The following is a 26295-nucleotide window of genomic DNA, read 5'->3' on the forward strand; positions in this document are numbered from 1 at the left end:
TGCTCTCGCAGCGATGACGGTGGTGGTGATGGAGATAAACCTGAGGCACATGTTGACACTGGGAAGCTCATCTTACCTTTATATACATCTACGCCTTTCATACACAGCGGTAGGTTATGGTGACGAAATCGATTCCCTGCTCGCGTTATGCGAGGGAAACTGGAAAATAAAGTGTGGTTTAGTGAAGATGGAGAGAACAGGAGTGGGTGTTGGAAGTGTAACAATCATAACGTTATGTGGCGCCGCAGCCCCCGAGACTTCATTCCCTGGAATTTGGCCAAAATACCATCTGCCAGCATATCGGAAAGATCATAATATCGATAATGAGAATGTGCATTGCTTTCTTCAGTACCTAGAGCTTGCTCATCTGGGAAATTCACGAATGTAATCAACACCGCCGAATCTAGAATGTACCTGCAGAGTACCAAGTAGTCATCATCGTTGTAACTTTCGTCAAGATATATCCATAATACTGGTATCTTCACCACCCAAACTTCTCAACATATACATAAATATCCCATCCCTCTTGGACAAGTTGAGCCACAACATTCCTGACATCTCGGACGAGTCCGTCAGGACCAGAGACAATAATGCATATTTTGTCTCGTCCTTTCGAACCAGCCGTCCTGCACACTGAGTCCCTAATTTCAAGGACCGCAGAGTCCGTCTCTGTGGCCCTAAGTAACGTAGAAGAAGATGACCTAGTGGAGGACGTCGAAGTCACCCAGTTCCAAACTTCACCTTTGACATCTGGTCTACCGCCCTCGGATAGTGGGACTCTTGTGTCGAATGACCTAGTCACAATGCTCGCTACCTCTTCTTGACCGAGGTTTCCTTCGGCACTTCGGGCGTGGGACTTCATCGCAGGCTCTTGTTTCACACTGCTAGCCCTAGGAAATACTGAAATCCACTTCGCGTGGGACGGGTCCTGCCGCACCCAGAAATGAGCGTAGTCGGAAGCCTTGACCAAAGGACCACAGTCAATCACAGATTGTGTAGACCTTATTCCTTCTCGGTACATGGTGCGGGTGCTCACTAGTGCTTCTGGCTGCATCACACCCTCAACGCGTACGTCCCAGGCAAGTGGATACGTGACGGCAATGCCGCTCCCACCTGCGACGAAGCAAACACGATCGGCCTCGTGAGCAGCCTCGAGGGCCTCGATGCCACCGTGTGGTCCGTCCATGATAACTTCGCAGTGTTGATGATGGCGAGCATATTTCAGCAGATCCAGTGAGAAGCCATCGATAGAACGAATGACAAGTTGAAGAGGCCAAGATTTGGCCCCAGCGTTCCGCCCTGGAGCCGGAGAGGAAATAGTAAACGGGTGTGTCTGGAAGCGGTACTTGAAGCCCATTGACGGGATAGTAACAAAGACATGTTGTCCAGGAAGCCATCCATGGTGCAGCCCAACTCTTGTGCCGAGTAAAGTTCTCTGAAGGTCTATGTCACAGTGGAGGAGAACAGTGTGGTCATCTGGAGCCACTTCTAATGTAGCCAGGTATTTCCGACTCGACAAGGAGATTCTCCAGACCAATCTATCAATGACCCAAATGGAAAGAGTCGCCAGGACGTATGGCCGAGCGGTCGGGTAGTGGAAGAACAGAAACGCAAGTGCTGCCACCTGGAAAAATATGTGCAGACCAAGGAAAGCCTCGTAATATAGATGTCGAAACCAGCCGACGCTCGTTATGTAGATGATGAAATAGGAAATTATGGCTGAAATTCCCACGAAAACCACAGGTTCGGTCAGATATCGAAAAAGATCGAAGTCAAGTGGACGCAAGATGGTGTACCAGACGACGAACATACCAAGCATATGAACGATAGAAATTACTATCATCCATTCGCCCAGTCGTCGATGGAAGAGATTCAATCCTTCGTAGGACCAGCCAGTGATGAGTTTGATGGGCTGATTCGTCTTTGCCGCCAAAATATAGAGAACTGGTAAGTTGACAACGAATAAGAGGCCGGCTCGATCAGCTAGGATAAAGATCCAGGATATGGTCAGGGGTGATCGATACAACAAATAGAACAGGTTGACTCCAAGGAAGAATATGAGCAGCAGGGACGTTCCGTTGTCCGGGAGAACATTGGATGGAGATGTTAATGCACGTATAGGCCGCGGCTGGTACAAAAGAAACGCCTTCAACCGGTGCAGCAGAAGAGGCCGCCGAGGTCTAGTGACGGAATCCTGAAGGAGCAAAGGTGTTGTTTCACCGCAGCAGAGATCGTCATTCTTGCCAGTTGGAGGTGTCACTGTGCCTCTCAATGTGCTAGAGGACGATGATACCGTCCCGGACGACGAGACTGTATCACCCCCATCCTCATGCCGCTGTAGAGTCCACCTCTTGATGTTTTTGTATATTTTGACGCCACATGATATCGCAACAACAACTCCTATGACGGCGTAATAAGTGACGATGAACCGGCGGTGCCATAGCAGGACTTCGATGAGCTTACGAAGATGCTCCGGCGTCGGGCCTCGTCCTTGAGGAGCATCTAACACTTGGGCGAGGTCACCGGACGATTTGAGGGATAGTCGGAGGGCATTGCGAATGTCGAGTGATATTGCTTCGTCCATGGGACAGGACTGATTCGATGTGGTTCAGGAAGATGGCTGGATGAGGGGGATAAGATGCGTTATCAAGTTGATGCCGATTATCTGATAAGATCAGATTTTTCAACAGTTGAGCGACATCGGCCGAGTTTGCCGAGACTCGGTCAATAACAACACGATATCACATCCTAAACATCGTCAATATCAGTATGAACCCTCGCATCGCAACAGAGTCAGAAAACACGACAGCCCCTGATCTCAACCCTGTATTGCTACTATGAGTGACTACCAATCCTTGTCTAGGGATCATTTCTGACTCCGTCGTCAATGACCTGAACAAAATCACACGCATGCGGCTGCTCCTCGATACTCCACGGCCATCTCAGAACAGATTTCCTTTGTCCAATTTTCTAATATTGAGTGACTCTCTCGTCGCATATACCGGTTATATCTCTCAGCGAATCTACTCAGGATACTGGGATGCCTACGTGTGCTCTCGAAATGCTCCAATGGTACAACCAGACTGGGTTGATTGATCCAACCCGCATTCCAGGGCACTGATATGAACAACGTGCTATTGCTCGCAAAGGCCACCGGCATAACAACTTGACTATGTGCGGTGGAGACTCGTACACATTCTTTGTTATGGCCGTTTTCTTTGTTGGTATCTACCGCCATCAACCTTGAAATACTACTCAGCTCGAGTTTTTCATCTGTACATCTCTTTCGTTCCGTTGTGTTGTTTGCTTCCTATTTCCTAATATCCAGATCATCGACTACTACCGAGATGCGTTACGTCGTTTATATTGTGGCCTTGGTCACCAAGCTGGCTCTGGCCATTCCACAGGTCGATTCAAGCCAGTTGAGTGCTCTTCCCCCTTGTGCTGTAAGTACATAGCATAACTTCATTGACGAAATTCCCGTTTGATAACGATCTGACCACTACCTCGACAACAGCGCGATGCCGCAGCTGCCGCACTGGGCTCGTCTGGCTGTGCTCTGAGCGACACGACTTGCATCTGCAACTCGAAAGCATTCCAGGACGCTATCACCACCACAATCCTACAATCCTGTTCTGCAGGTGACGTCCAAGGTAACTGCCACTGCATTATTGACCTTATCTGAATGTAGGCTCTGGCGCTGACCCTACGTGTGTGTAGCTGCAGTGGCTTTTGGTCAGACTATTTGCGGTAACGCTCTAGGTGCCGCTGCTCCAACCACAAGCGACTCATCGTACACTGCTCCCACCAGCGACGCAGATGCAGGGGCTGTTTCGACCACTACTGTGCCTACCACTGAGACGTCCACTACGAGTGTTCCCGTGGACACCGCAAGTGCTCCGATCACGACATCTGTGTCGACTGTCCCAACGACTATGGCGACCATGTGGAACACATCCTGCACGACCACGGGCACGGTCCCAACGGCGCCTGGGTCGGCACCATCCACGTATACTGGTGCTGCGGTGGAGACGAAGCTTGGACAGGGCATTCTGGCCGTACTGGTTGGTGTTGCCGGTGCTGTTGCGCTTGTCTAGGTCCCTGCATGCATGATCGTGTTCATGCATGGCGGACTACATCAACTAGAATATTGTAGGGCAAGGGCAGACAAGTTGAAAATCGGTGGGCGCGGACGGGCTTGATTTTTCTTTCACTACGGCATAGGTTAGGGAACATTGCTGTCACTATCTTCAGTTCAGCTCCTTCCTAACATAACGTCAACCTTGATAATATCTATTTATCTAGTTCATCGCCATTGGCAGCATTTAACCTCATGAAAGCCCTTGAATAACAGAAATGTTGCGTATGCGTAAAGGTGCCACGCTATGAAATTTGAAGAGAGGCAAAGTCAACCGCCCTTCTAACATAACTCATTCGCTCATCAACAGATCAGCAAGGAGATGTCCGAGTTGCTTGAAATTTCTTCGATGCGATCCAGGCCCGGCCCATATGTGCCGGACAGAACCCACGGACTCTTCCGCAGTGCGCATTCTCTCCACTTGATGTCATGAACTGTACGAGTATATTATATCTTTGACTCGCGAACAGTGGAACACTAGCCCGGCAACTTCGACTTGAATTGACTTGTTCTAAACAATATTTGAATATTTTAACAACAGACTTGCGCCTTTGCAGGCTTGCAGATTACATATTTCTGCCGTTCTATCTAGAAGAAAGAAGCCGATACTTCAGCAGCCATGGCACCTTTCACACACCACGTAGTCATCATCACCGGAGCAGGAAGCGGCATCGGACGAGCAACATCCATCCGGCTAGCTTCGGCCGGTGCAAACCTGGCATTATCAGACATCGACTCAGGCGGGCTCGAGACTACACTCCACTTGTGTCGAGAGGCTGCTGCGGCCGACTTGACCCCGGACGACGCAAACGTGCAACGGCACATGGCGAGCAGCGTGGATATCAGATCCACAGAAGCTGTGAACGCTTTCGTTGCTTCGGTTGCAGACCGACACCAAGGACGGATCGACCACGTCTTCAACTGTGCAGGCATCAACCCGACAAACCTGCCCACGGAGCACATAAGCGACGAGTACTGGCAGAGGCTGGTCGACACGAATCTGAAGGGCACGTTCGCCATGACCAGGGCGTGCATCCCGCACATGCGCCGCGGCGGGTCGTTCGTCAACGTCTCTTCGGTCTGCGGGCTTTACCCAACGGCCGGGTTCGCGGTGTACTGCGCGACCAAGTACGCGGTGATTGGGTTCTCAAAGTGCATGGCCCTGGAGCTCGGCGAGAGAGGCATCAGAGTCAATGTCGTCGCGCCGGGAATTGTCGAGACGCCGACGAACGTCGCGTTCCGCGCGGGGTCGGAGAGAGTACAGAAGCTCGCAAAGGAGATTGGCTTGAAAAGGACGGGGACGCCCGAGGAGATTGCGGACGTCGTTGCGTTTCTCTTCAGTGAAGAGAGTAGGTTTATGAACGGCAGCGTGGTCGAGGTTGACGGTGGTATCGGGATAAAGCAGTGATTCGGGGGACCCCCCATTCCGGGATCTTAAAAACCCCGGGCAAGGGCAAGAACAAGCTTCCCTTTACTTTCATCGACTCAGGAAAGCCGCCGCGATGCCTCCTCCAAACATGGCCGCCACAGTAATAAAGCTACTGAAGCTCATCGTCGACATCCCACTGATGCCGTGTCCGCTGGTGCATCCTCCAGCTAGCCTGGCGCCGAAGATCATGGCAAAGCCTCCAGCCACAGCCGCAGGGGTACTTACCCCTGCAACGCTGTCCGCGGCGATCGGGACATACTGGGAAATGATCTTGGACCCTGCCATGACGCCGCCAGCGAAGACGATGTTCGATAGCCCTGGACCTGCCTTACCTTCCAAGACGCTCCAAAAGTACTTGCCAATGTCTTGATACGCGCTCGACACACCGAGGGTTTTGCGGGTAAAGAGCACCGAAGTGGCTTGAGCAAGACCAATGAGAAGCCCGCCCAAGACCGGATGCAGCCAGTGTTTTCGTGTAGGCGCAAGGTAATTGGCCGCGGTTATCATAAGGACGCATAGAGCTTCGTAGATGAAGACAACAGGTGGGGTAGAGAGGCCCGTCTTTGCCTGGACCGTGTGTTTTCCTGTGCCTGTGTTCGGCGGGTGTGAGCGTTTGATGGCATCGCCGGATTTCGCAAAGACAATTCCACCAAGGAGACCCCCAACTGCGACTCTCCAGGAGGACTGAATGCCCAGTGCCATCTGTACCAGAACTGTGCCGGGACACGCACCGGTCAGGGTCATTCCAACGCCTTGCAGCAGACCGCCGACGACGTTGGCATCGTATCTCATGAACCAGCCGTAAGAGGAGTCTGTTCGAGGCGCGAGGTGCGCGTAGCCTGAGCGATTGGCACCCACCACAATGAGCGCACTGCACGCACTGGCAGCAAGGAAGGACTTCAGCATGTGAAAATTCGAAAGTCCCATTTGAGAAATAATGACCGACGGTGCGTAGACGCCAGACGCGGTCAATGCGGATCCAAAGATGGCGCCTGAAGCGGCGCTGAGCGCGAGCGATGCCATCCTCCGGTGGTGGTGTTGGTGGTGGGCTGAAGAGAAATTTTGCGGGTGAATTATATTCCTTAGATATAGAGTATTGAAGCCATCAATCGCCAGAAGCTAATGCCGAGCGGCGGCCGAGAGACTCCCCGGACTCCTACGAGTACAAGATCTCAGCGTCATCAATACACTCTCAGCAGCATCCATGTATATTCATCTATTCTCTGGCTGTGCTCTCAGTGTCGTTCTCTCCAGGCATCAAAATGTCGGCCAGACCTAAATTGATCGTGCAGAACTTCCCACGTCCTCCGCTGCTCGAGCAGATTCCGAGACACCTACTCATACGATGGAATGGCCACGCTCTAGCTGACACGCGATCTTCTTTCTGGGTCTTGGAAACAACACACCCACCAACATACTATCTTCCACGAGACTCGATCTCGCCCACTTTCAAACTCAGCCAGGCACCAGGGAGAGCGTCGCTGTGCGAGTGGAAGGGTCGGGCCACATATTGGGATGTCACCAACCAATCCACCGGTGAGATAGTCAAGGGTAAAGTATGGAGTTACGAATCACCCACTCCAGCATTCAAGGACATCAAGGGATTTCTGTCTTTCTATGCCAATGATGTCCCCTGGGAGTGTTTCGTGGACGACGAGAAGGTGACGCCTCAAGAAGGTAATTTGGGTGGTCAATACCCTCTTCAACCTCGGGCCTTGACCTGACCTTTGCTACAGGTGACTACTATGGTGGATGGGTGACCAGTGAATTGGAAGGTCCCATGAAGGGGGGACCAGGTACCTGGGGCTGGTGAGATATGTCACATCCGCGGTGGCCCTCAGGTGCGGATCGGCCTGGAGCGTCGTTGGCACACTCGGCCGCCGCGATCCTGTATCACCTAGTCGTATAATGCTCTGAAATGGCACGATAACAGTCTTTGCTGATCCACTGAAAGAGGGCTATGATCGCACAGTTACAGCAGCAGCACCAATCCCCAACCCCTTGTCTCGGCCGGTCCTTATAGCTGTAGTCCGTATGTCCCAAGCTTTTACGCTCTTAATGTATCGCATGAACATTCTTGCATCTCGGAAATACTGGCTTCGAAAGTAGTTCGTGGACAGGAACACAGAACTCGCGGGGTCTGGTAGTTGGAAAGAGAGGAGGGATGCAGTCGCATGCTGGAACCGCAACTAGCGCAAACATCGGAACGCTACCGGCTCGCGTATCTGCTGAAGATAGTCCGGGGAAATCTCAGAGAGACACAGAGACTAGATTATGGCTAGATATTAGACATATTAGGGACTGCGTCTGGAAATGCCACCGAAGAAGCGAAAGCAGCATGCGGCAAGACTGCGGGTGGAAGTGACGTGGTGATGCCTGTTCAGATCGGCAGTCGGCACTTCCGCAGCCGTTAAGTCAACTTGATGATTGGGTTCTCATCGACCTCCACAGAAGGTCAAGCCTCTCAAGATGCCTCTCTCTGCCTCCTTTCGCCATCGTGCGCTTTGATCCCTGGTCGGGAAGGTCGCCGTAGTCAACTTTTATCCCGTCGTGGCTCACCAACCCAACAACTCTATGTATACGTGTCTAACGTGGCGCCATTACCACCGCCTTTCACAGACGTCTAGAGGGGATACTACCTGAAATCGTAGTGGACAGTGCGTCACACCCCTTTCAGAGACGGTCGGTGTGCGAGAAAGCTGCTTTCGTTATATCTGTTTTTTTCTTCTTCTTGACACGGACTAAAGACAGAATGGGCGACATTTCAAAGCCACTGGATTCTCCATCCGACATGGAAGTGATTGACCTGTCCACGGGATGGTCGTTCAAGCAGACTGATGATATCGAAGAAAAAGCTTGGAATCCAGTCAAGAAAATCCCATCCACCGTCCACCAGGACCTTATCAACTGTGGCAGGTGTGTATCTCGCTGAAAGTTCTTCTACTGACGCTGATTGATATTCTACCTGTAGGCTGAAAGACCCCTTCATCGGTTTCAATGAGACCAGAGCCGAGTGGGTAGGGTTGAAATCATGGACGTATCGCACTACCTTCGCAAGCCCAGGCGTGTCGCCGGAGACGAAAGTTGTTCTGGCCTTCGATGGTCTCGACACTTTTGCTCACGTCAGGCTCAATGGAAAACTCATTCTAGAAAGTGATAACATGTTCTTGTCACATCGTATCGACGTGACCGAAGCTATTCGAGCAAGATCCAACAACATTCTAGAAATCGAGTTCGACTCCGCCTTTCTCAAAGCCAGAGAAATCCGAGCCCAGCATCCTAAGCACAAATTCCTGTGCTTCAATGACCCACCTGATCGCTTAGCGGTGCGAAAAGCTCAATGTCACTGGGGCTGGGATTGGGGCCCGATCTTGATGTGTGCCGGAATCTGGAGGCCGGCACGTCTTGAGATGTACCATGCGAGAGTGTCAGACCTTAGACTCGACGTCGGCGTCTCGGACGACTACCACTTTGCGACTATTGATGCAACAGCAGAAATCGAAAGTAATTCCCGCACAGTTCCTCAATTGCACGCTCAATTTCACGTAATGCTTGACGGTAAGTTGGTATCGGCTACCAACTGTGTGGCGGACAAAGATGGAAAGGCTTCAATCAAACTTCCCATTTTGCGCCCGGAGCTGTGGATGCCAAACGGCTATGGAAAGCAATCACTGTATACGGTGAGTGTTACGATCGCCAGTGATAATATCCCACTTCATACGACATCTCGAAGAGTCGGTCTACGGAAGATCGAACTTGTACAGGACGATGATGCTCACGGAAAATCGTTCTACTTCAGAGTCAACGGTGTAGATATCTTTTGCGGTGGCTCCTGTTGGATCCCGGCTGATAGTTTTCTCACCAACGTAACCCCTGAGAGATACAGGGCATGGATCGAATTGATGGTTCCTGCCAATCAGAAGATGATCAGGTAAGACTATGAATATGGTGCCTCTGCACCTGCTAACGGTACAACCAGGGTTTGGGGTGGTGGCATCTATGAAGACGATTCGTTTTACGACGCATGCGACGAGCTGGGGATATTGGTGTGGCAAGATTACATGTTTGCTTGTGGAAATTACCCTTGCTTTCCCGCGATTCTCAAATCTATCGAGGCAGAGGTTATTGCCAATGTTCGCCGACTTCGACACCACCCTTGCCTGGCAATATTTGCCGGAAACAATGAAGATTATCAGGTCCAAGAGAGTTTCAACTTGACATATGACTATGATGACAAGAACGAGGAGAACTGGCTCAAATCTGACTTTCCCGCTCGATACATCTACGAGTCACTGTTACCTCGCCTTTCAAAAGCTGAGGCTCCTTGGATCCCGTATTGGCCCGGCTCCCCGTGGAGCCATGGCAAGAAAAGCATTGACCCGACCGTTGGAGACATGCACCAGTGGAATGTGTGGCATGGGAAGCAGGAAAAATACCAAATCTTTGATTCACTCGGTGGACGCTTCAACTCCGAGTTTGGCATGGAGGCCTTTCCTCACATTGCGACGATCAGAAGTTTTGTAGAGAAGGACGAAGACCTCTACCCTCAGAGTCACGTCCTCGACTTTCACAACAAAGCCGATGGACACGAACGACGGATAGCAACATATCTGGTGGAGAACGTGAGGACTTGCACTGACTTGGAAGCTTACATTCACTTGACTCAGCTCATCCAATGTGAAGCTCTGATGTTTGGCTATCGCGGATGGCGGAAGCAATGGGGTGATGGACGACACTGTGGCGGAGCATTGGTCTGGCAGCTCAATGATTGCTGGCCGACAACGAGCTGGTCGATCGTTGACTACTACCTCAGAAGGAAACCTGCTTATTACGCCATGGCACGTGTCCTGGCTCCGGTGGCTATAGGCATCCGCCGTGCTCACTATGACTGGAGTATCACACATGCTCGAGAACCCGAAACCCAGGCCTGGGAATTGTGGGTGGTCAGTTCTCACCGAACAGAAATCACTGCCGACGTGGAGGTTAGGTTTGTGTCAGTTCGAACAGGCAGGGAAATCAAACCGAAGTTTGTAAAGCAAGCGATCCGCATCGGGTCCAACAGTACAACACATGTCTCTGACGGCGAGATCGACAATGTGCACCAAGAGCCCCATATACTCGCCGCACGGATATGGGTTAATGGGGAACTAGTGGGCCGCGATACAGATTGGCCGCAACCTCTGAAGTATCTGCAGTTTCCAGAGCGCAATGTCAAAGTCAACCATGTTGGTGACGAGATGCACATTACAGCCGACAGGCCTGTCAAATGTCTTGTCTTCGAAGAGCGGGAAGGTTGCCACCTCAGCGACAGCGCTATCGACTTGGTTCCCAACGACAAGCAGATTGTCAAAGTAAGAGGTCTCAGGGCTGGCGATCCTCCATTGAACTGGACATATTTGGGGGCGGGTGAGCAGGGCACACCTGCGTGCTAGGTCAGGATATGTAGTAGTCGGTGCACGTCTCCCTGGAGGGCAGTATTGAGCGCCAGAAAGCGACTTAACCCTTGACTGCATTTGCATCATATGCGAGGCTCAGTCAGGTACAATGTTGCATTCGCTATCACGATGTCGCCTAGCCTACCAAACGACAAAGGGCTAACCCCACCCGCTAAAAGTGCCCATGTTTCGACGACAGAGGCCCATGCAGGCAGAAGTCTCTTCTTCTAGAACTTTTTACGATTAACTGGATCGAGACGACAAGGGTGAAGAAGAAGCCGCCGGCGCTTGATGAGCCGGCCGGTGGTTGCAACGCCAGGCGAACCGGAAGAACGTCGGTGTGTAGCTGTCATGGTCTCACGGTGTTCCCGCAACACACCGGGAAATATCCCAACTACTTCAAGAGTCAGTCGTCAAATTAGCTCGAGCCTGTGCTAGAGCATTCATGGGGTCCATGAACATCTCAGTACTGAGAAGATGCTTGTCCACAGCTCATTTGCCTGCTTCGACCCATCTTGCGGGGTTTGCAGGTGATACAGAAATTCCAGAATATGATCTGAGTCGGCGAAAGCGACAGCTGTGTTTCGAGTGAGATTCGTTTGTCGAAAGAACCTCGAAGGCATTGGATGGGTTGCCTAGCGGATAAAATGATTTTGGAAAAAGCCTGTTATCATCTCGATCCATGAGCAGGGGGGTGTCTTGGCTTAGGACGAGCGGAAGCTCCATTAACCATGGCATGCATACAGCCCTTGAACTTGCACCAAGACTGACTAACGGCATCCGAATACGTACAATGGCCACGTTGCTTATGTCGTCCTATTTGCGGGACATGTGGTTGCAGGGGCGCGCTCGCTCGTCGGGTGATTGTCTTTCCCAGTCTGCTCTAGGTGTTTGATAACACTTGCTAGCCGAGGGCATGGCCTGACTGCGGCGTTTTCTGGTGGGAGATGTTCGGGAGATCCAGGGGGGCCGACTTCCTTTGGGTTGGTTTGAGACATTGCACCCAAATGTTGTCAAAAGGAAAAAGACCGAAGTCGTGCCTATTGCTACACAATCTCATATCCCAGCGATCTGGTGAACGAGGGTCATGTCTGAGCATAGTCTCAAAACTACCACCCTCCAGCAACGAGGCCAGCAGCTGCCGAAAATGCGTCCAAAAACATCTGTGGCCCCACAATGCGAGGCAGTAGGAGAGGCGTCTAAACTAAGCTGAGTCACTGGCAACTACCGTAGCAGGATTTGCATACACACGAGGGTTCAGACTCGCCCTCCCTATCATTGGTGTGGCAGCTCTTCCAGGAGCTAACTACCTGGTCGCTTCGATCCTAACAATTATGGCGCGGTGCCCATGTCCATGGATAAACAGTGGCCTTAATAGTCATGGCGACCTCTGACCCCCGATCATGATTTCCCTTCCATGACATACACCCATTTCTTGGACCCTTCCATGCTATCCAACGGCTAGCTTTAGCTCCATGCAGGCAGATCATCCCGAACATGCTAAGAAATGGATTCCAGCCACAAGAACTTGTCAGTTTCCCCGGATTTTGCCACGGGCTAAATGCATACATCATTTCGTCAAGTCATGACAAGTCTTATAGCCTCAATATTCCTCTGGCTCGACTCTATCCTAGATTGAAGATATTGTCTTCCGACCGTTGCATGCGCTGACCTTCGTCTCTTTTGCTGGCTTGTGCTCCCAGCTTCAATATCTTCCCGACTATCTTGTCCCGCTTATCTACTCGGTCGAATTGCTCCAGAACGGAGTTTGACTTCAAAGAACCCTCGAACACGTTGTTCAGTGGAGACGCACTGCGCGTTGCGTGCAAACCCGACTGTTACTCTCCTCGAACAACATCTCCTCTCTTATACTCTCGATAGGGCTGCGGAGCTCGTCGTCACTCGCGCATCATCCGAGACTGCAAGGACAAAGCTACTCGCGCTTCTCGGACCGACTCTGTTGCATCTTTCAATGAGATTTCAAATCGGGCCTCACTAAAGATGTTCCATACCTTTGAGACTGCCCAGTATACAAGTCCCGAGAACGGAGATGCAAATGCAAGCGCCGCGGCGAAAAGAAGAACTTCCACTGTGAGGGCCTGTGAACCGTGTCGAAGGAGGAAGATCCGTTGCAATGGCGAACATCCTTGCGAGACATGTCAGTGGTATCGGAAGACAGCTTCTTGCTATTATACACAGCCGCGACAGAGACAAGTACCTACGCGGAGGTGAGTCAAGATCGGGCTTCGCATCGTTTTCGTCTATTTAACTGGCTCCTAGGTCAGTCGAGAAGATCTCACAAACACTTCAAGATTATCGAGGTGTTCTGCAAAAGCTCTTTCCAAACATGCATCCAGATCAACTCCGAGAAATGTCAAGAGACAGCCTTGTTGAGCTCATCTCGAAACGGAGTCCATGTCATCCACCTTCTCCTCGGACGCCTAGCGTGGATGAGAAGCCCCATCTGGTAAACCCGGAAGCAGGCAGCCTCGAACAGCTCCAACCCATGCCCGAGGAGGGCAGTGAAGTCCTTGATCAAAGATCGACGCAGCTCCGAGGGATGACGGACGACGTGAGTATACTCTCAATGCACGTGAAACAGAATCCCTCTTACCTCGGTATTTCTTCTGTGATGGCCGTCCTGAGAGTCATCACATGGCTGAATCCTGATTGTCTTTCCGATCCACCGGATCAAAACGCCCTCATGAGTCGAGATGGCGGGTCTTCCCCCAGTCATCAACTCACAGAGAGTGGGACAACGCCTGGGGATACGTCCTCCTCAACGGCTTGGGATGAAATACCCCTTATCAATGCCTATTTCACCTATGTACACCCATTCATTCCCCTTCTTGAGGAACAGTCGTTCAGGGACACCTACATGGCCGCTAGCAGAACGGATACGGGATGGCTTCTGCTTCTTAACGCAGTACTAGTCATGGGTAGCATTGCCAACTCGTCTGCCGAGGATACTGCCCACCTGATCTATTATGAACGAGCAAAACAGTATCTCACCATTGAGGTATTAGACTCTGCGCATCTGGAGACTATTCAAGCGTTGGCTATCCTGAGTGGCTTTTACCTACACTATGTTCAGTCTCCTAACCAAGCGAACTCGCTCATGGGTTCCACGCTGAAACTAGCCACCACGCTGGGACTCCATCGCGATTATTCAGAGGGAGTAGGTCCAGCAAAGGCCGAGAAGGCAGCCTATTCGATTGAGATGCGACGCCGAGTATGGTGGTCTACATTCATGCTAGACACATGGGCCGGGAATTCTTTGGGAAGGCCCAGTATGGGTAGGTTGAGCCCTGCCATCACAGCCAAATTACCGCAAGAGCCCATCGGCCAGTCTCACACACTGCTTTCCCTGGTACGGGAAAATATACGTTTCTGCGAGATCAGTACGAGAATGGAAGACGCCCTTGCGTGCTCGCCTCTTCTCGAGGAGACCGAACGCCGCGATCTAGAAGCAATGTACTGCGAATGGTTCAAGCATTCTTCAGTTGCACCTGCATCACCACGTTCAACTACAGCTGACCCACCTGGGACCACCACGCTCAAGAACGTTATGAGATGGCGTTATTACACCAATCGCATTTATCTGCATCGGCCGGCTCTTCTGTGGTATGCAATGCGCAGAATGAAGTGGGAGAATCTCTCCTCAGAGAAAAAGGCTGCGATCGAACTATGCCGCGAAGCCTGTGCTGATCTGATCAACGACATCGCCACAACTTGGAGAGGCCAAAAACCTTGCCAGATGGCAGGGTGGAATGCTAATTGGCTAATGTATCAGGCAGTCATGGTGCCCTTGTTGAGTCTTTACTCTGATACATCGGACGCTACCGTGGTCAGCAGTAGTCAGCAGCAAGTCGAGACTGCGATGGCCACAATGAGGGACCTTCAGATGTGGTCAACAACTGCGAAGAGATCTCTGGAGGTTGTTGTGCGACTGTACGAGTCGAGCAAGCACAGCGACGGCGCACTTGGCCCTTCTGCCTCGTCCGAGGTGCTGGACGTGTGTGTACCAAGCAACATGACACCCAAGTCAACGTCTGATACACTCCCTCAGCAACAGCAACCACACCAACAGCAGGAGCAGCAGGTGCAAGCCCAGTCCCAGTCACAATCACAATCAGAATCAGGATTCCGCCCCTCTTACATTGATGTTTCTTATGCCAATACGTACGGTGCCACTACCGCACAGCCACTCAGCACCGCGGGCCAGGAGGTCTACATGGACAACATGTTTGATACTATACGATGGAGTACGAGTTGGGACAGTCCTATGGGCGGCCCACAGATGAGTCACGGGTGGGATTACAATTCCATGCAGCATTGGGCTGGCATGCCCCATGCTGACGAGTATTTTGACGTGGGTGGAGGATTCAACGAAGATCAGTCGCAGTTGGGATTTGATCTTGACATGCAACAGACGCAAACCCAAGCGCCTACGTCGATCCCAAGTGAGATGATGCGACGAGGACAATATGGACATGAAAATATGGCAGGAGGGATACGACATCGGTCGTTGTGATTGGGAGATCGCCCACTTGGGATACGGCAAATGTCAAATAATACATCGCTTGCGGTTCCATGAGAAACGAATACGGAGTATTGTTTATTAGTTGCTAGCATCTTTACGTGATTGAGGACGAGTAAAGGATCCTCACACTCCAACCAGAAACGAGGCGCAGAATGTTCCTTGATTTCACGGTACGCATTCTACGGCATTGGCACCAGATATCCGTTCCGCCTAAAGTCATTCGACGGGACGCCTTACAATGCTCTGCGATGCCACTGCTTTCGAATTTGGACGTAGGGATTTGGAATCATGGTACGACGTAACCGTGGCGTCTTTAGCGGGCTCTGCACAAGTCGGCGCAGATGAAGAGAGAAGGGGAAGAAGGGAAGGCAAAAAGGGGGCCCGGAAGTGTCGACGCCCTGTCCGTCGGGCGTCTTCGCGGCCAGAAATGATATTGTATCAATGAGCATGATGTTATCAGGCCAAAGCAGAGCTATTCCCAGTCGGGAAGGAAGCAAGGTTGAAAACGGAGTATGCAAAATGGAAAATCAACTGAATAAGCAAGGGAGATTCACTTTTCGGGGCTGGGGGCCAAAGTCTGGCTCTCTGTCTTAAGTTGTTGCAGCCTGTCAGTGATTTGATTTCCCGACAACTACGGTACGTATTGTAGATAGATAGCCGTATGTCGTGACGTCGCAGCCTTTGCAGGGGAAGAACGAGAAGGGATGTCTCGTGTGTTTTGTGACCTTCCACACTTGGACTTGAATTGGAATCGACCCTGGTTTGGTTCCCTGAGCTATGTAAGTTAGCAGCTAGGTATAGGCGCTTCGGTCAGGCAAATGCCGATTGATTTGTTGGTCCTGCGAAAAAGAAAAAAGAAAAAAAGGGCGTCCGTCACAGCCTCACCGCAACTGTTTTGGCGAGATGGGCTTTGGTTGCATCCCATGTATGCCATGGACGCAACGCATGCAATGGTAGCGCGAGAGTCACACTGCTACTCCAGAAAGTCAGGGAAGTGACATCGACCAGGAGCATCTGGTCGTAGATTGAAGATTGCCATCGGTGATCTTTATCATCGCCGTCGTCGTCACCGCAGAATACGAAACCAGCCAGCCGACAGAGACAGACAGATAAGAAAGTCAAATGGCTCGATGAGGAAGGAGGTATTATTGCAGTTGCTGGACCCTTTTGCTTTCGTAGACGAGGCTGTGGAGTGGATGGTTGCCTCTCTGACTTCTTCGCTTGCGGTTCGAGCTCCGCTTAAGCAAGAATACCTATTGTACCTACCTACCTCGCGCATCGAGGGGGGCCCTGGCAGGCGCTTTTTCGAAGGGCAGACGAGGCAATGACTGATAAGGATTGCTGCTATTTTACCGTGAGAATGACCGTGAGGAGCGACCGGCGAAATGATGAGTTAAGGAGGAGGAGAGGAGGGGAGCAGGGGGCCGTTCATGGTTCATGAAAGATCGATAGGCTATTATGGATGGGACTCAAAGGGGAATTCGCCCTATTGGACACTGGAGGATGGATATGTGTTGCTGGCATGTAAGGTAGATACCTACGCAGAGAGTTACTGCACGTGGGAAGTTTCATGCGGCAAAAGATCACACTGTGAAGGCCCGTAAGTTGTAAGTTGGAGGCGCCCACAACAACAAAGCCCCTTGTTGCAGCAAAAGTCTGGTAACTATACGGACACGGAGTACGGGTACCTACTGTGCTCGTCCACATACCGATAGCTCCAAGGGCTTACTACAGGTAACAGGGCCGCTGTTGTAGGTAAGACCTCCATCCGGGTGTGCCAGGCTGTGGTCACTAACTGGTTAGGCTGAATAAAAGTGCCCTACGAGAACTGCACCTAAAGCCTAGTGAGCCTTACTTGGCCCGCCGGTGGTTTTATGCCTCGTCGGGCGCCAATGGAGTCGCCGATCCCCTCCTGAAAAGAGAAATGTTCTCGGCCGGGGAGCAGACCACTTTTTGTCAACGCCTCACTAGTTAACTAGCCTCGTGAGCCTGGACATCACAACGAACCTCAAGGCCAAGGTCAGTTGCCTCAAAGCTTCACGGCTTCACGGGAAACGATCGGCCATTCACCATCACAGCTTCTCCAACCCTCAGGTAAACAAGCCGCTTTTGTCTCCACTATGCTCATAGCGGAGAATGAACACGGCCGAGTCACTGCCAGATATGGGGACTGAAAGTCTTCTGTCCGGCGTAACGAATAGACTTTGGATGGCCATTACGCGCTGGCGACGGCCTGGCAATCTTCAAAGTTGGCAAGATCATGGGCCGAGACAGCTCTCTAGATCCGGACTGTGGTGATGTATATATCCAGGGGTGAAGCACCGCGACTTGTGATCTCAGGTAGGGGCAAAATCATCAAAACCGAAATAGAGACCAGTTTGTTCGAAAGTGCAAAGTCAGCGAAACCATGACTGCAACCCAGACCCAGATCCTCTTGATCACCGGCGGCAATACTGGACTTGGGTATGAGACAGTGCGATCGCTATGCCAATCGCCCACGGCGTACGCCATCCTTCTCGCTGGTCGTGACTTGGCCAAAGCCGAGGCGGCAGTAAAACAGGTCCAAAAGGAAATTTCAAACAGTTCGAGCACAGTCACGCCGATCCAAGTCGATGTCGACGACGACGATTCGATCAACAAGGCATTCGAACGGGTGTCGGCAGATTACGGGCGTTTAGACGTCTTGATCAATAATGCAGGTGAGAGATGATGCATCATGAGGACCAAAATGTTCGATCTATGGCAGCGCATGTTATACTGACCTTGGGTTATCTATTCACAAGGCGTTCAATTGGATCCTCTTCTTCTCACGGGGAAGATGACCATGAGAGAAGCCTGGAACAAGTCTTGGAGCGTCAATACCACGGGCGCGCAGATAATGACTTACACTTTTGTGCCGCTGTTGCTCAAGTCGTCGAACCCCAGACTGCTCTTCATCACCAGTGGCACGTCGACCCTCACCGAAGCGGAGAAGGGGCTATTGTGGATTGACCAGGTTCCCCCAAAGGGTTGGCCGAAGGAGCCGATGGGGATAGGCTTGGGTTCGTACCGGTCGTCCAAGACTGGTTTGAACATGATGATGAGAGAGTGGTCGCGCATCTTGAAGGAAGACGGCGTGAAGGTGTTTGCCATCTCTCCGGGCTTGTTGGTCACGGGTCTGGGTGGGAATCCAGAGTTAATCAAGAAGATGGGAGGCCTGGATCCGGCCATTGGGGCGAACGTTGTAAGGGATGTCGTTGAGGGTAAGAGAGACCAGGATGCTGGCAAGGTCCTCAGAAGAGATAGTATACAGCCATGGTGAGTGGTGGCAAAGGTCGCAGTGAAAGCAAGGAATTGTTTCATACCTCACGATGTCAAAATATACAGGTGTCAAAATTCATCTATAGATGAGTCCCTTTTCAGAACATTCGATCGTGGAATCGGCGCACCTGTATAACAAGAACCAACCCACATCTGTTCTCATGGAGCGCTGCTGTACGATGAACGATGAACGATCACCTGGGACCATCTCACACTGGGCATGATAGGCCTGAGAGGCCCACTGGACCCCACCAATGTTCGTATTCGGACTGCGGAGTTTAGCAATCTGTGAAGACTCGCAAGTTACTTACCTCCGTCCTTGTACCGCACACCAAGCTCACGAACGAGGCGTTGACCTTGGCCAAACGCTGTCGAACATGAATCTCTCATCTAACATCCTGCTCGAGCCATCAAGACAGCTGAATTATGAGCTCGTAAAGAGTGAGCAATGGCAGACTTTGCAAGCCTGACCACCAAGTTCCGAGCCGACCCATCCGTCTCCAGAGTCACCAAACGTCCAAGAGATTCCTTGGTGTGTAACCAATGTCGAAAGTCCAAGCTTCGATGCGACAAGGCACAACCATGTGGCAGCTGCGTCAAGAGAGACGCAGGAGCAGCGTGCTCTTACCATCGTCCGCCACCCACACTATCCGAGTCTCGAAACGAAGGGACTTTGTCCTCCGTGGCCGAGGACAGATTGTTGCACCTCGAGGCCATGGTGAGGGAACTGATGGAGCAGCAGGCGTCAACCACTGAGCAATCATCAACTCATGCGGTTCCATCAAAATTAAGGGCACCACATTCAAGGCCCAAAGACGCCGTCGATCTCGAGTGTAACGAGACGCCTGGTGACAGTCGCTATGTTGGATTCACGCACTGGTCGGCGATCCTCGACGACATCCACGAACTGAAAATCGCCCTGACTGGAGCGAACGAAGCACAGGAAGCGGCGTTGAGCTTGAACTCGAGCACTTCTACGCCACCTGGGTCAACACTGTCCGGGGCAGGGAACGACATCATCTTCGGAGGATCGAGTAGCTTCTCGCTAGAGGAGATCCTCGACCAGTACCTCCCTCCCAAGATCGAAGTGGACCGCGCCCTCGCAGCTTACTTTCGCGGAGAGACGTTCATCATTCCCTTTGTGCACATTTACCAGTTCCAGCGCCAGTACCGCGAGTTTTGTGCCGATCCGACCAAAGTCAACCCGTTGTGGCTTTCGATCCTTTTCTCCATATGCTACATGGCTTCTCTGATTGCGGGTGTCGCAACACTGACGACAGACACAACCACACACCAACAAGATGACCTCGTCCGTCAGCGTCGCCGCTTTCACGTCGCCGCGGCAAAGTGTCTGGTGCTGGGAAACTATCGCCAGCCCCAACCATTCGCTCTCGAGGCGCTCGGCATCTACGGCCACTGCAAGAACCTGAGCACGCTCGAGCCGTCGCGCGAGGCCGGCACCATCCTTGCCATCGTGGTCCGCATGGCGTACGAGATGGGCTACCACCGCGACCCGGACCACGTGGGCCAGAAATTCACCGTGTTCGAAGCCGAGATGCGCCGTCGATTCTGGGCCGTGTGCAAGCAGTACGACACCATGCTCTCGTTCCAGCTGGGCCTGCCAAGCAGCATCGTGCTAGAAAACACCGACACCAAACCGCCGCGGCACATCCTCGACTCGGACTTTGACGAGGCCAGCACGGAGCTGCCGCCTGCGCGGTCCGAGGACGCACCGTCGCCGCTGCTCTGGTTCATCGTCAAGGACCGGATGCTCGCGCTGTTCAGCAAGGTGTCGCGCGGCGCCCTGTCGTTCACCGAGAGGTCCGGGGCAGACGTGGTCGCGCTCGACCGCGAGATCCGTCAGGTCTACGATGCCGGCGTCCCTGACGTGCTGCGCAGCCGCCCCCTCGCCGACTCGCTCTCCGACTCACCCTTTCTGATCATGACCCGCTTCTTCGTCGAGTTCATCCACCTGAAGAACCTCCTCGTGCTGCACAGAAGGTACATGGTGAAAGGCAGCGTTTCCAGTACCATGGCCTGCGTCGAAGCAGGGAGGAGTCTCGTCAGCCAGTTTCTCGACATGTACAAGGAACTCGGGCCGGGGGGGCAGTTGTACACGGAGCGGTGGATGTTGAATAACTTCACCATCAACGATTTCCTGCTCGGCGTCATGGTGCTGTGTCTTGTCGTGCACCTCTGTCGTCAACGACAACCACGCAATCGCAACCACTGTGATGGTGATGGCGGTGGCAACAATAATTGGCATCAGAGCTTGCCCATCGACGTGGCTACGCAGAGAGAAATATCGAGACTCCTAGAGCAGTCTTACACCGTGTGTGTCGAAAGGGCACCGGCGTGCAGAGACGCATGGCGCGTTTCGCACGCTATAAGATTCACGTTGGAGCGTGCGGAAGCTCCTCAGAACAACAACAGCGCCGTGAGGGACGGGAGGAGGCCCGTCGGAGGAGTCCTCGGCGCCACCATGATGCACAATTCGATTTCCACAGGGGCAGCCACGGCTACGGCTACGGCTACATCTACGTCTTCATCGCTCGAACTCGAAGTCGGACTCGGGCCCGCACCCTCTCAGCGGCAGCCACTGACTTCGAGTTTGGCCACGAGCGGGCATGATCAGACAGGTGCAAATGATGTGGATGAGGATACGGTATTCGACTTTTTCGACGTGAACATGAACGTGTACGCAGCGCATCCGAATCCCACCAGCAACAATAATAACAACCACACCGACACCGATAACGACAACTGCAACGACAATTTTGATATCAACCACACCGCCGCCGCCAACGCCGGTCTTGTCACCGAGCCAGGGTGCGGATTCCGGTTCGATTCTCTGAACCTCGCCTTTCATGATCTCGACGACCTGGATTTCGGTGGATGGATGTCGTTTGATGACACGCAGATTTCAGACTCCTAAGCGTCACTCACCCACTCACTCACTTGCCCAGTACCATTTACTGCCAGTACCGCTGCCGGCACTAACTAATAAACGGTACTTCGAGTTTGCACGTCGATGAACCGATTGGACCCCGTAGAGGTAATTTTATGATTGCCGACTCGCCCCAAAACGCCCGCCGAACCAGTTCCCGGTCCCAATTCCTATGTACAACTACAATGCCAAATCTTTCCCATCGATACCGATCACTCCGAAAAGTGACCAACAACACAACAAGTCGTGAACATGTCTCACATGATGCCAGCAATGCCGTACCGCCCCGGGACGGAATCTGTGGATAGTAAAATACTCAACACTGAACAGCGAATTGCATGCGTTCTCATATTTCCCACATTCGCGTATTCATTCCCTCCGGCGGCACAAAAAGTATTCAAGATCCCATGAGTGCGCAGCAAAGAGATTATGCCTCCGTTACCTGGCTGGTATGATGTGATCTTCCACCCTAACAACCACGGGAACATCGGATCAATTTCAAACTTTAATCAACATCGCTGGAGATAATTGCTCGGTACCAAGCCGATGCCACCACTTCTCGTCCCCTTGGCACTCTCGCGGACTTCTGCTTCCCACCATCCGTCGTCTTGCAACCTCAACACGCCCAAGATATCGCCTTTGCTGAAACTCAATTCTTCAGGAATCGCGGCGGTGTAACTGTACATCGCTCGTGCTATGCAAACAAAACGTCAGTTAAAGCGATCTTTCAAGGATTCATTTCCTCTCTCTCTTATCGCGACCAATTGAGAATGACTTACCGTAATGCAAAACCTGAGGCTGAGTAGGTCGGAATGGAATATTGGCCAGACTCTTGCTCCTTTCCCTCTTCAACTCGACATCCATACTACCACCACCACCACCTCGTTGTCTGGATTCGCGCCCATCGTACCCCTGTTGATACCGATCGCCTCCAAAACTGGATGTCGGTCTCATCATGTTTTGTCGTCCTCGTCCGCTCCCAGATCCATCGTATCTGGCTACGTCTGATGAGCTGAGCTGCATCTCCATGCCGCTTCCTTGTCTCGAATTGGAGCCTTGTCCGCTTGGCCTGCCACCACCATATGGGTTGGGAGACGCCGAACGATACTGACGGCCACCTTGCTGTTGCTGCTGCATCATTCCTGGGCCGGGACTACGCGATCTCATGTAGGGATCCTGTCGTGGGGGTTGTGGGCTAGCAGCTCGAGGCATTCCAGGTGCCGGACTCCTGGATCGCTGGTACTGATTCTGTGGTTGAGGACTAGCGGCTCGCATGTTCATGCCTGGTGCTGGACTCCTTGACCGTTGATATTGACCTTGCGGTTGTGGGCTTGCTGCTCGCATCGTACCGGGCCCAGGACTTCTTCTTCCGTCTCTAGTTTGCTGGCTGCCTTTCGGAGTTGAAGCTACCGAGCCAGTGCCCCAGGTCTCTGTCCGGTTCAGCATTTCCTTCTTTGTATGAGCTGGTTGTGGAACTCCCAACACACTTTGCCTTGCACCTCCAGGCTCATAGGCTGGTGGTGGCGTGCCTCGTTGCGCTGCTAATCGAGCCTGACTTTCAGCACTGCTGACACCGGGTCGAAGTGCTGGGTCCTGATCAGGGGCGGGAGTGGCCACCCCATGATACCGATCGACAGGCACACGAGTACTGGATTGTTTGGCCATGCCTGTGAAACCGTTGGATGTTCGTTTAAGATCTGCCAGTGCTTGTGCTATTGGATCATTCATCACATCATCACCCATGGAAGAAGGCGGGGGGAGAAATTGACTACGCCGATTTGCCGAGCTGGCTTTTGGCGTGGAGTCCTGACCATCTGGACTGGCAACATCGAATACGTTGTTCCCGACGTTCAATTGGAAATTCGCACGAGGATCCACGGGCTCCTCTCCCTCCAGGGACGTCGCTGCAGTGTTGCGGTTGAAGAAGCTTGTTGATTGCTTAGTGGGCGACTTGGTGGGACTGGACTGTGTACTGGATCCAGGAGCATTGAGGTTTATTCTCCCGCTACTGGTTAGGTTTGAAGACCACGGATTGCCACTCTGAGGGCTGGTTGTCGAAGTGTCGTGGTCTTTTCTCGACTTCCTCCGGAAAGGGCTATTCGAAAAGAATCCAGACCGCTTCTTCTGTATCGACCTTTCTGGTGAGGCCATCCCGGGAAGCTCTACACCACCTGCTGGGGCCATTTTAGTTGGCGAGTTTGCACCAGACATCGGATCAGCACTGGTGAAGGAGCTGGGCACAGAGTACTGGCTCTCGCTATCTCTGCTCTCCGGGCGGGTGTTGGAAGACAGAGCAGATCCAGTCACTGAAGGTGCAGCATCTGTTCGGCAGAACATGGTCATTCCATCTGTGGGATACTGGTTATGCGGTACCTGAGGCACTTCGCCGTGCTGACTGGGTGAATAATTGGGAGGGACGTTAGGACCAGTATGCTTGTAGTTGAGAGGTGGTGGCCGTCCGCTGTTCGTATTCGAAGGGGTGCGTAAATCATCTTCATCCGGCATCGTTGGCTCTTCCGACATACGTTGAGGTGTGCTTCTTGTTACATTCGAATGTGTTGGGGACGAGCTTCGGAATGCCGGGTTAGTGGTGCGTGAGAATTGTGCCACTGAATAGTTCTCATCTTCCGACAATTCAGACTGGCTGTCCACATCTCCTCGACAGAAGTTGATGTATCGTGGAGGATCTGGGATTTCCTGACCGGTGCCGCAGCTCCTGATGAAGTTAGTAATGTCCTTTTCCACCTCGCAGTTCTCCAGCGCCAGCCTAATCTTCTCGCATGAAGCATCATCAGACACGCACACTGTGGATGCGATGTTGGCGAACGCCCAGAGAGACGACTTTGTAAAGTCTAGTCGCTCTTCTTCGAGATCTTGGAATTTGTCGCAGGCCGCTTTCCATTCCTTATTCCACCGGCCAGTGGTCTCCTCCAGAACTTTGACTGCAGCTTCGTATTCTTGGGAATCCGATGCCATGTTTATCTGGGTCTTCTCCAGTTTTGCCTTGTTCTTTCGCTCTTCTTGGCCCATGACCATATGGCCCTGGGCCAGGTAACCCTTTATTCTCAAGCAGTCTTGTTCATATTTGTCTCGAGCTTTGTTGACATGAGCGGTTTGTGCTTGCTTCGTCTTCAGGAGCTTCTCAATCCCGTTCTGTATGATTTTGCGGCGCTCCTTCATTCCACCTGCGAACGCGGCCAGCGGTTCTTCCAGCTCGGACTTCATTTGCTGAGCGATCAACCCGTGTTGTTTCGCCATAGCCTCAGTCTCTCCTCTCGCAACATCAAGACTCGCTCGCAATGTGCCTTGTTCAACACTCCCCAGTGGCTTCCTGGACAAATTGTGCAGCTTTTTTGCATAGTCTTCCTCGAGCGCGGCGCGAGCGGCATAGAACGTCTTCAATTCGTCGCAGGTCGTTCGGGCATTTTGCATTCGGGTGAGTAGAGGATCAACTCCAGCGTCATCTCGGCCCCAGAAGTTGTTTGAAACTGGTCTTGTTAGCTGTTGCCCATGACTCTCCCGTTTCATGAGAATCTTACAGCTCAACGGCACTGAAGGAGGGGCGCCTGTCTCGGACGCAGTGCCTGGCGGCATTGTGCCTGTGTGGTTCGATTCTGTTACTGTAGAGAGTGCGGTGGTGATTTGCGTCTACGACAGCTGCGATCACATATGGGTATGGATATGACAGAGGTCGCAGGTAAATGGCTGTATGTCTGTGCACTCCGGGCTTGAGAAAGGAACTGGCCTGCGTGGAACACGGTCCTGGAGTGACAAAGTCGGTCAAATCCCCAAACAGACTCGTCACCCCAGCAACCGCCTGGCGCAGTTTCAAATCTTCCCACTGTCATGTCTACTCTGGAGTCCCAACACCTCAATGTCATGGTTTCCATCTGGTCAGCATATTATTATTATTATTATTATCATCATGATTATTATGGCGACTATTACACGGATACAGAGTTGCAGCTCTGTCCGACAACGCTTCTATGTCATTTTTCGAGGAATGCGGTACCAAGGATGCGGAAGCGTGGGGATGGTGAAAGCCACCCGAAAAGGACGACAATAGACCCGGCCATGCCACCAATACGACTTAACCATTTTGTTGACTCGTGGCTCTTCCTCCCGGTCTTAACCGAAACATTGAACTCTGCTCGGGGATTGTGTTTTGGAAGGCCATGTTAATCGTAGTGGGGATAGCTGGCATTGAGAAGCTTGAACGACTGCGGATGGAGAGAGATCTCGCTGCCCAGCACACTGTGCAAAGTCGACGACAGATGATGGCCCTCAATTCCTGTCTCACTGGATTCGCAAAGCAAACCGTCTTGCTCTCAGGTGAATCGATCTGGGCGCATTGTAGAGTTGTATATAGAAATCAGAGATTGCCTCCTCTTTTCTTGAATGGGCACCGACTCTTGGGAGTACTGTAGATCTCGAGTTCCGAAGGGAAAAAAATATTGTACAGCTGGTATAAAGGTACCGACCGATCTTGTTGACTAATATTCC

The 26295-nt window shown here is 52.1% G+C and overlaps 10 protein-coding genes across 10 annotated transcripts; 7 read left to right on the top strand and 3 right to left on the bottom strand.

Annotated features, from left to right (window-relative positions):
• Positions 1–481: 481 nt before the first annotated feature.
• Positions 482–2584, bottom strand: PV08_02807 (uncharacterized protein; the record flags this gene model as incomplete). Its single annotated transcript, XM_016377165.1, has 1 exon — positions 482–2584. One exon carries the CDS (start codon positions 2582–2584, stop codon positions 482–484), a length of 2103 nt encoding a protein of 700 aa, XP_016238735.1.
• A 763-nt stretch (positions 2585–3347) lies between these two features.
• PV08_02808 (uncharacterized protein) lies at positions 3348–4097 on the top strand (the record flags this gene model as incomplete). The annotated part of the gene is made up of 3 exons (XM_016377166.1): positions 3348–3446; positions 3518–3653; positions 3721–4097. The coding sequence occupies 3 exons, from the start codon at positions 3348–3350 to the stop codon at positions 4095–4097; spliced, it is 612 nt and encodes a 203-aa protein (XP_016238736.1).
• Positions 4098–4757: 660 nt separating this feature from the next.
• Positions 4758–5546, top strand: PV08_02809 (uncharacterized protein; the record flags this gene model as incomplete). The annotated part of the gene is made up of 1 exon (XM_016377167.1): positions 4758–5546. The coding sequence occupies one exon, from the start codon at positions 4758–4760 to the stop codon at positions 5544–5546; it is 789 nt and encodes a 262-aa protein (XP_016238737.1).
• Positions 5547–5615: 69 nt separating this feature from the next.
• Positions 5616–6590, bottom strand: PV08_02810 (uncharacterized protein; the record flags this gene model as incomplete). Its single annotated transcript, XM_016377168.1, has 1 exon — positions 5616–6590. The coding sequence occupies one exon, from the start codon at positions 6588–6590 to the stop codon at positions 5616–5618; it is 975 nt and encodes a 324-aa protein (XP_016238738.1).
• A 239-nt stretch (positions 6591–6829) lies between these two features.
• Positions 6830–7380, top strand: PV08_02811 (uncharacterized protein; the record flags this gene model as incomplete). Its single annotated transcript, XM_016377169.1, has 2 exons — positions 6830–7244; positions 7304–7380. 2 exons carry the CDS (start codon positions 6830–6832, stop codon positions 7378–7380), a joined length of 492 nt encoding a protein of 163 aa, XP_016238739.1.
• A 939-nt stretch (positions 7381–8319) lies between these two features.
• On the top strand, positions 8320–10999 carry PV08_02812 (uncharacterized protein; the record flags this gene model as incomplete). The annotated part of the gene is made up of 3 exons (XM_016377170.1): positions 8320–8483; positions 8539–9498; positions 9547–10999. 3 exons carry the CDS (start codon positions 8320–8322, stop codon positions 10997–10999), a joined length of 2577 nt encoding a protein of 858 aa, XP_016238740.1.
• A 2137-nt stretch (positions 11000–13136) lies between these two features.
• On the top strand, positions 13137–15536 carry PV08_02813 (uncharacterized protein; the record flags this gene model as incomplete). The annotated part of the gene is made up of 2 exons (XM_016377171.1): positions 13137–13230; positions 13288–15536. 2 exons carry the CDS (start codon positions 13137–13139, stop codon positions 15534–15536), a joined length of 2343 nt encoding a protein of 780 aa, XP_016238741.1.
• A 2416-nt stretch (positions 15537–17952) lies between these two features.
• On the top strand, positions 17953–18846 carry PV08_02814 (uncharacterized protein; the record flags this gene model as incomplete). The annotated part of the gene is made up of 2 exons (XM_016377172.1): positions 17953–18244; positions 18329–18846. The coding sequence occupies 2 exons, from the start codon at positions 17953–17955 to the stop codon at positions 18844–18846; spliced, it is 810 nt and encodes a 269-aa protein (XP_016238742.1).
• A 447-nt stretch (positions 18847–19293) lies between these two features.
• On the top strand, positions 19294–21780 carry PV08_02815 (uncharacterized protein; the record flags this gene model as incomplete). The annotated part of the gene is made up of 1 exon (XM_016377173.1): positions 19294–21780. The coding sequence occupies one exon, from the start codon at positions 19294–19296 to the stop codon at positions 21778–21780; it is 2487 nt and encodes an 828-aa protein (XP_016238743.1).
• Positions 21781–22301: 521 nt separating this feature from the next.
• PV08_02816 (uncharacterized protein) lies at positions 22302–25386 on the bottom strand (the record flags this gene model as incomplete). The annotated part of the gene is made up of 3 exons (XM_016377174.1): positions 22302–22486; positions 22572–25280; positions 25332–25386. 3 exons carry the CDS (start codon positions 25384–25386, stop codon positions 22302–22304), a joined length of 2949 nt encoding a protein of 982 aa, XP_016238744.1.
• Positions 25387–26295: the final 909 nt, after the last annotated feature.

This window comes from Exophiala spinifera, assembly GCF_000836115.1.
Source record: "Exophiala spinifera strain CBS 89968 unplaced genomic scaffold supercont1.2, whole genome shotgun sequence".
Taxonomy (NCBI): domain Eukaryota; kingdom Fungi; phylum Ascomycota; class Eurotiomycetes; order Chaetothyriales; family Herpotrichiellaceae; genus Exophiala; species Exophiala spinifera.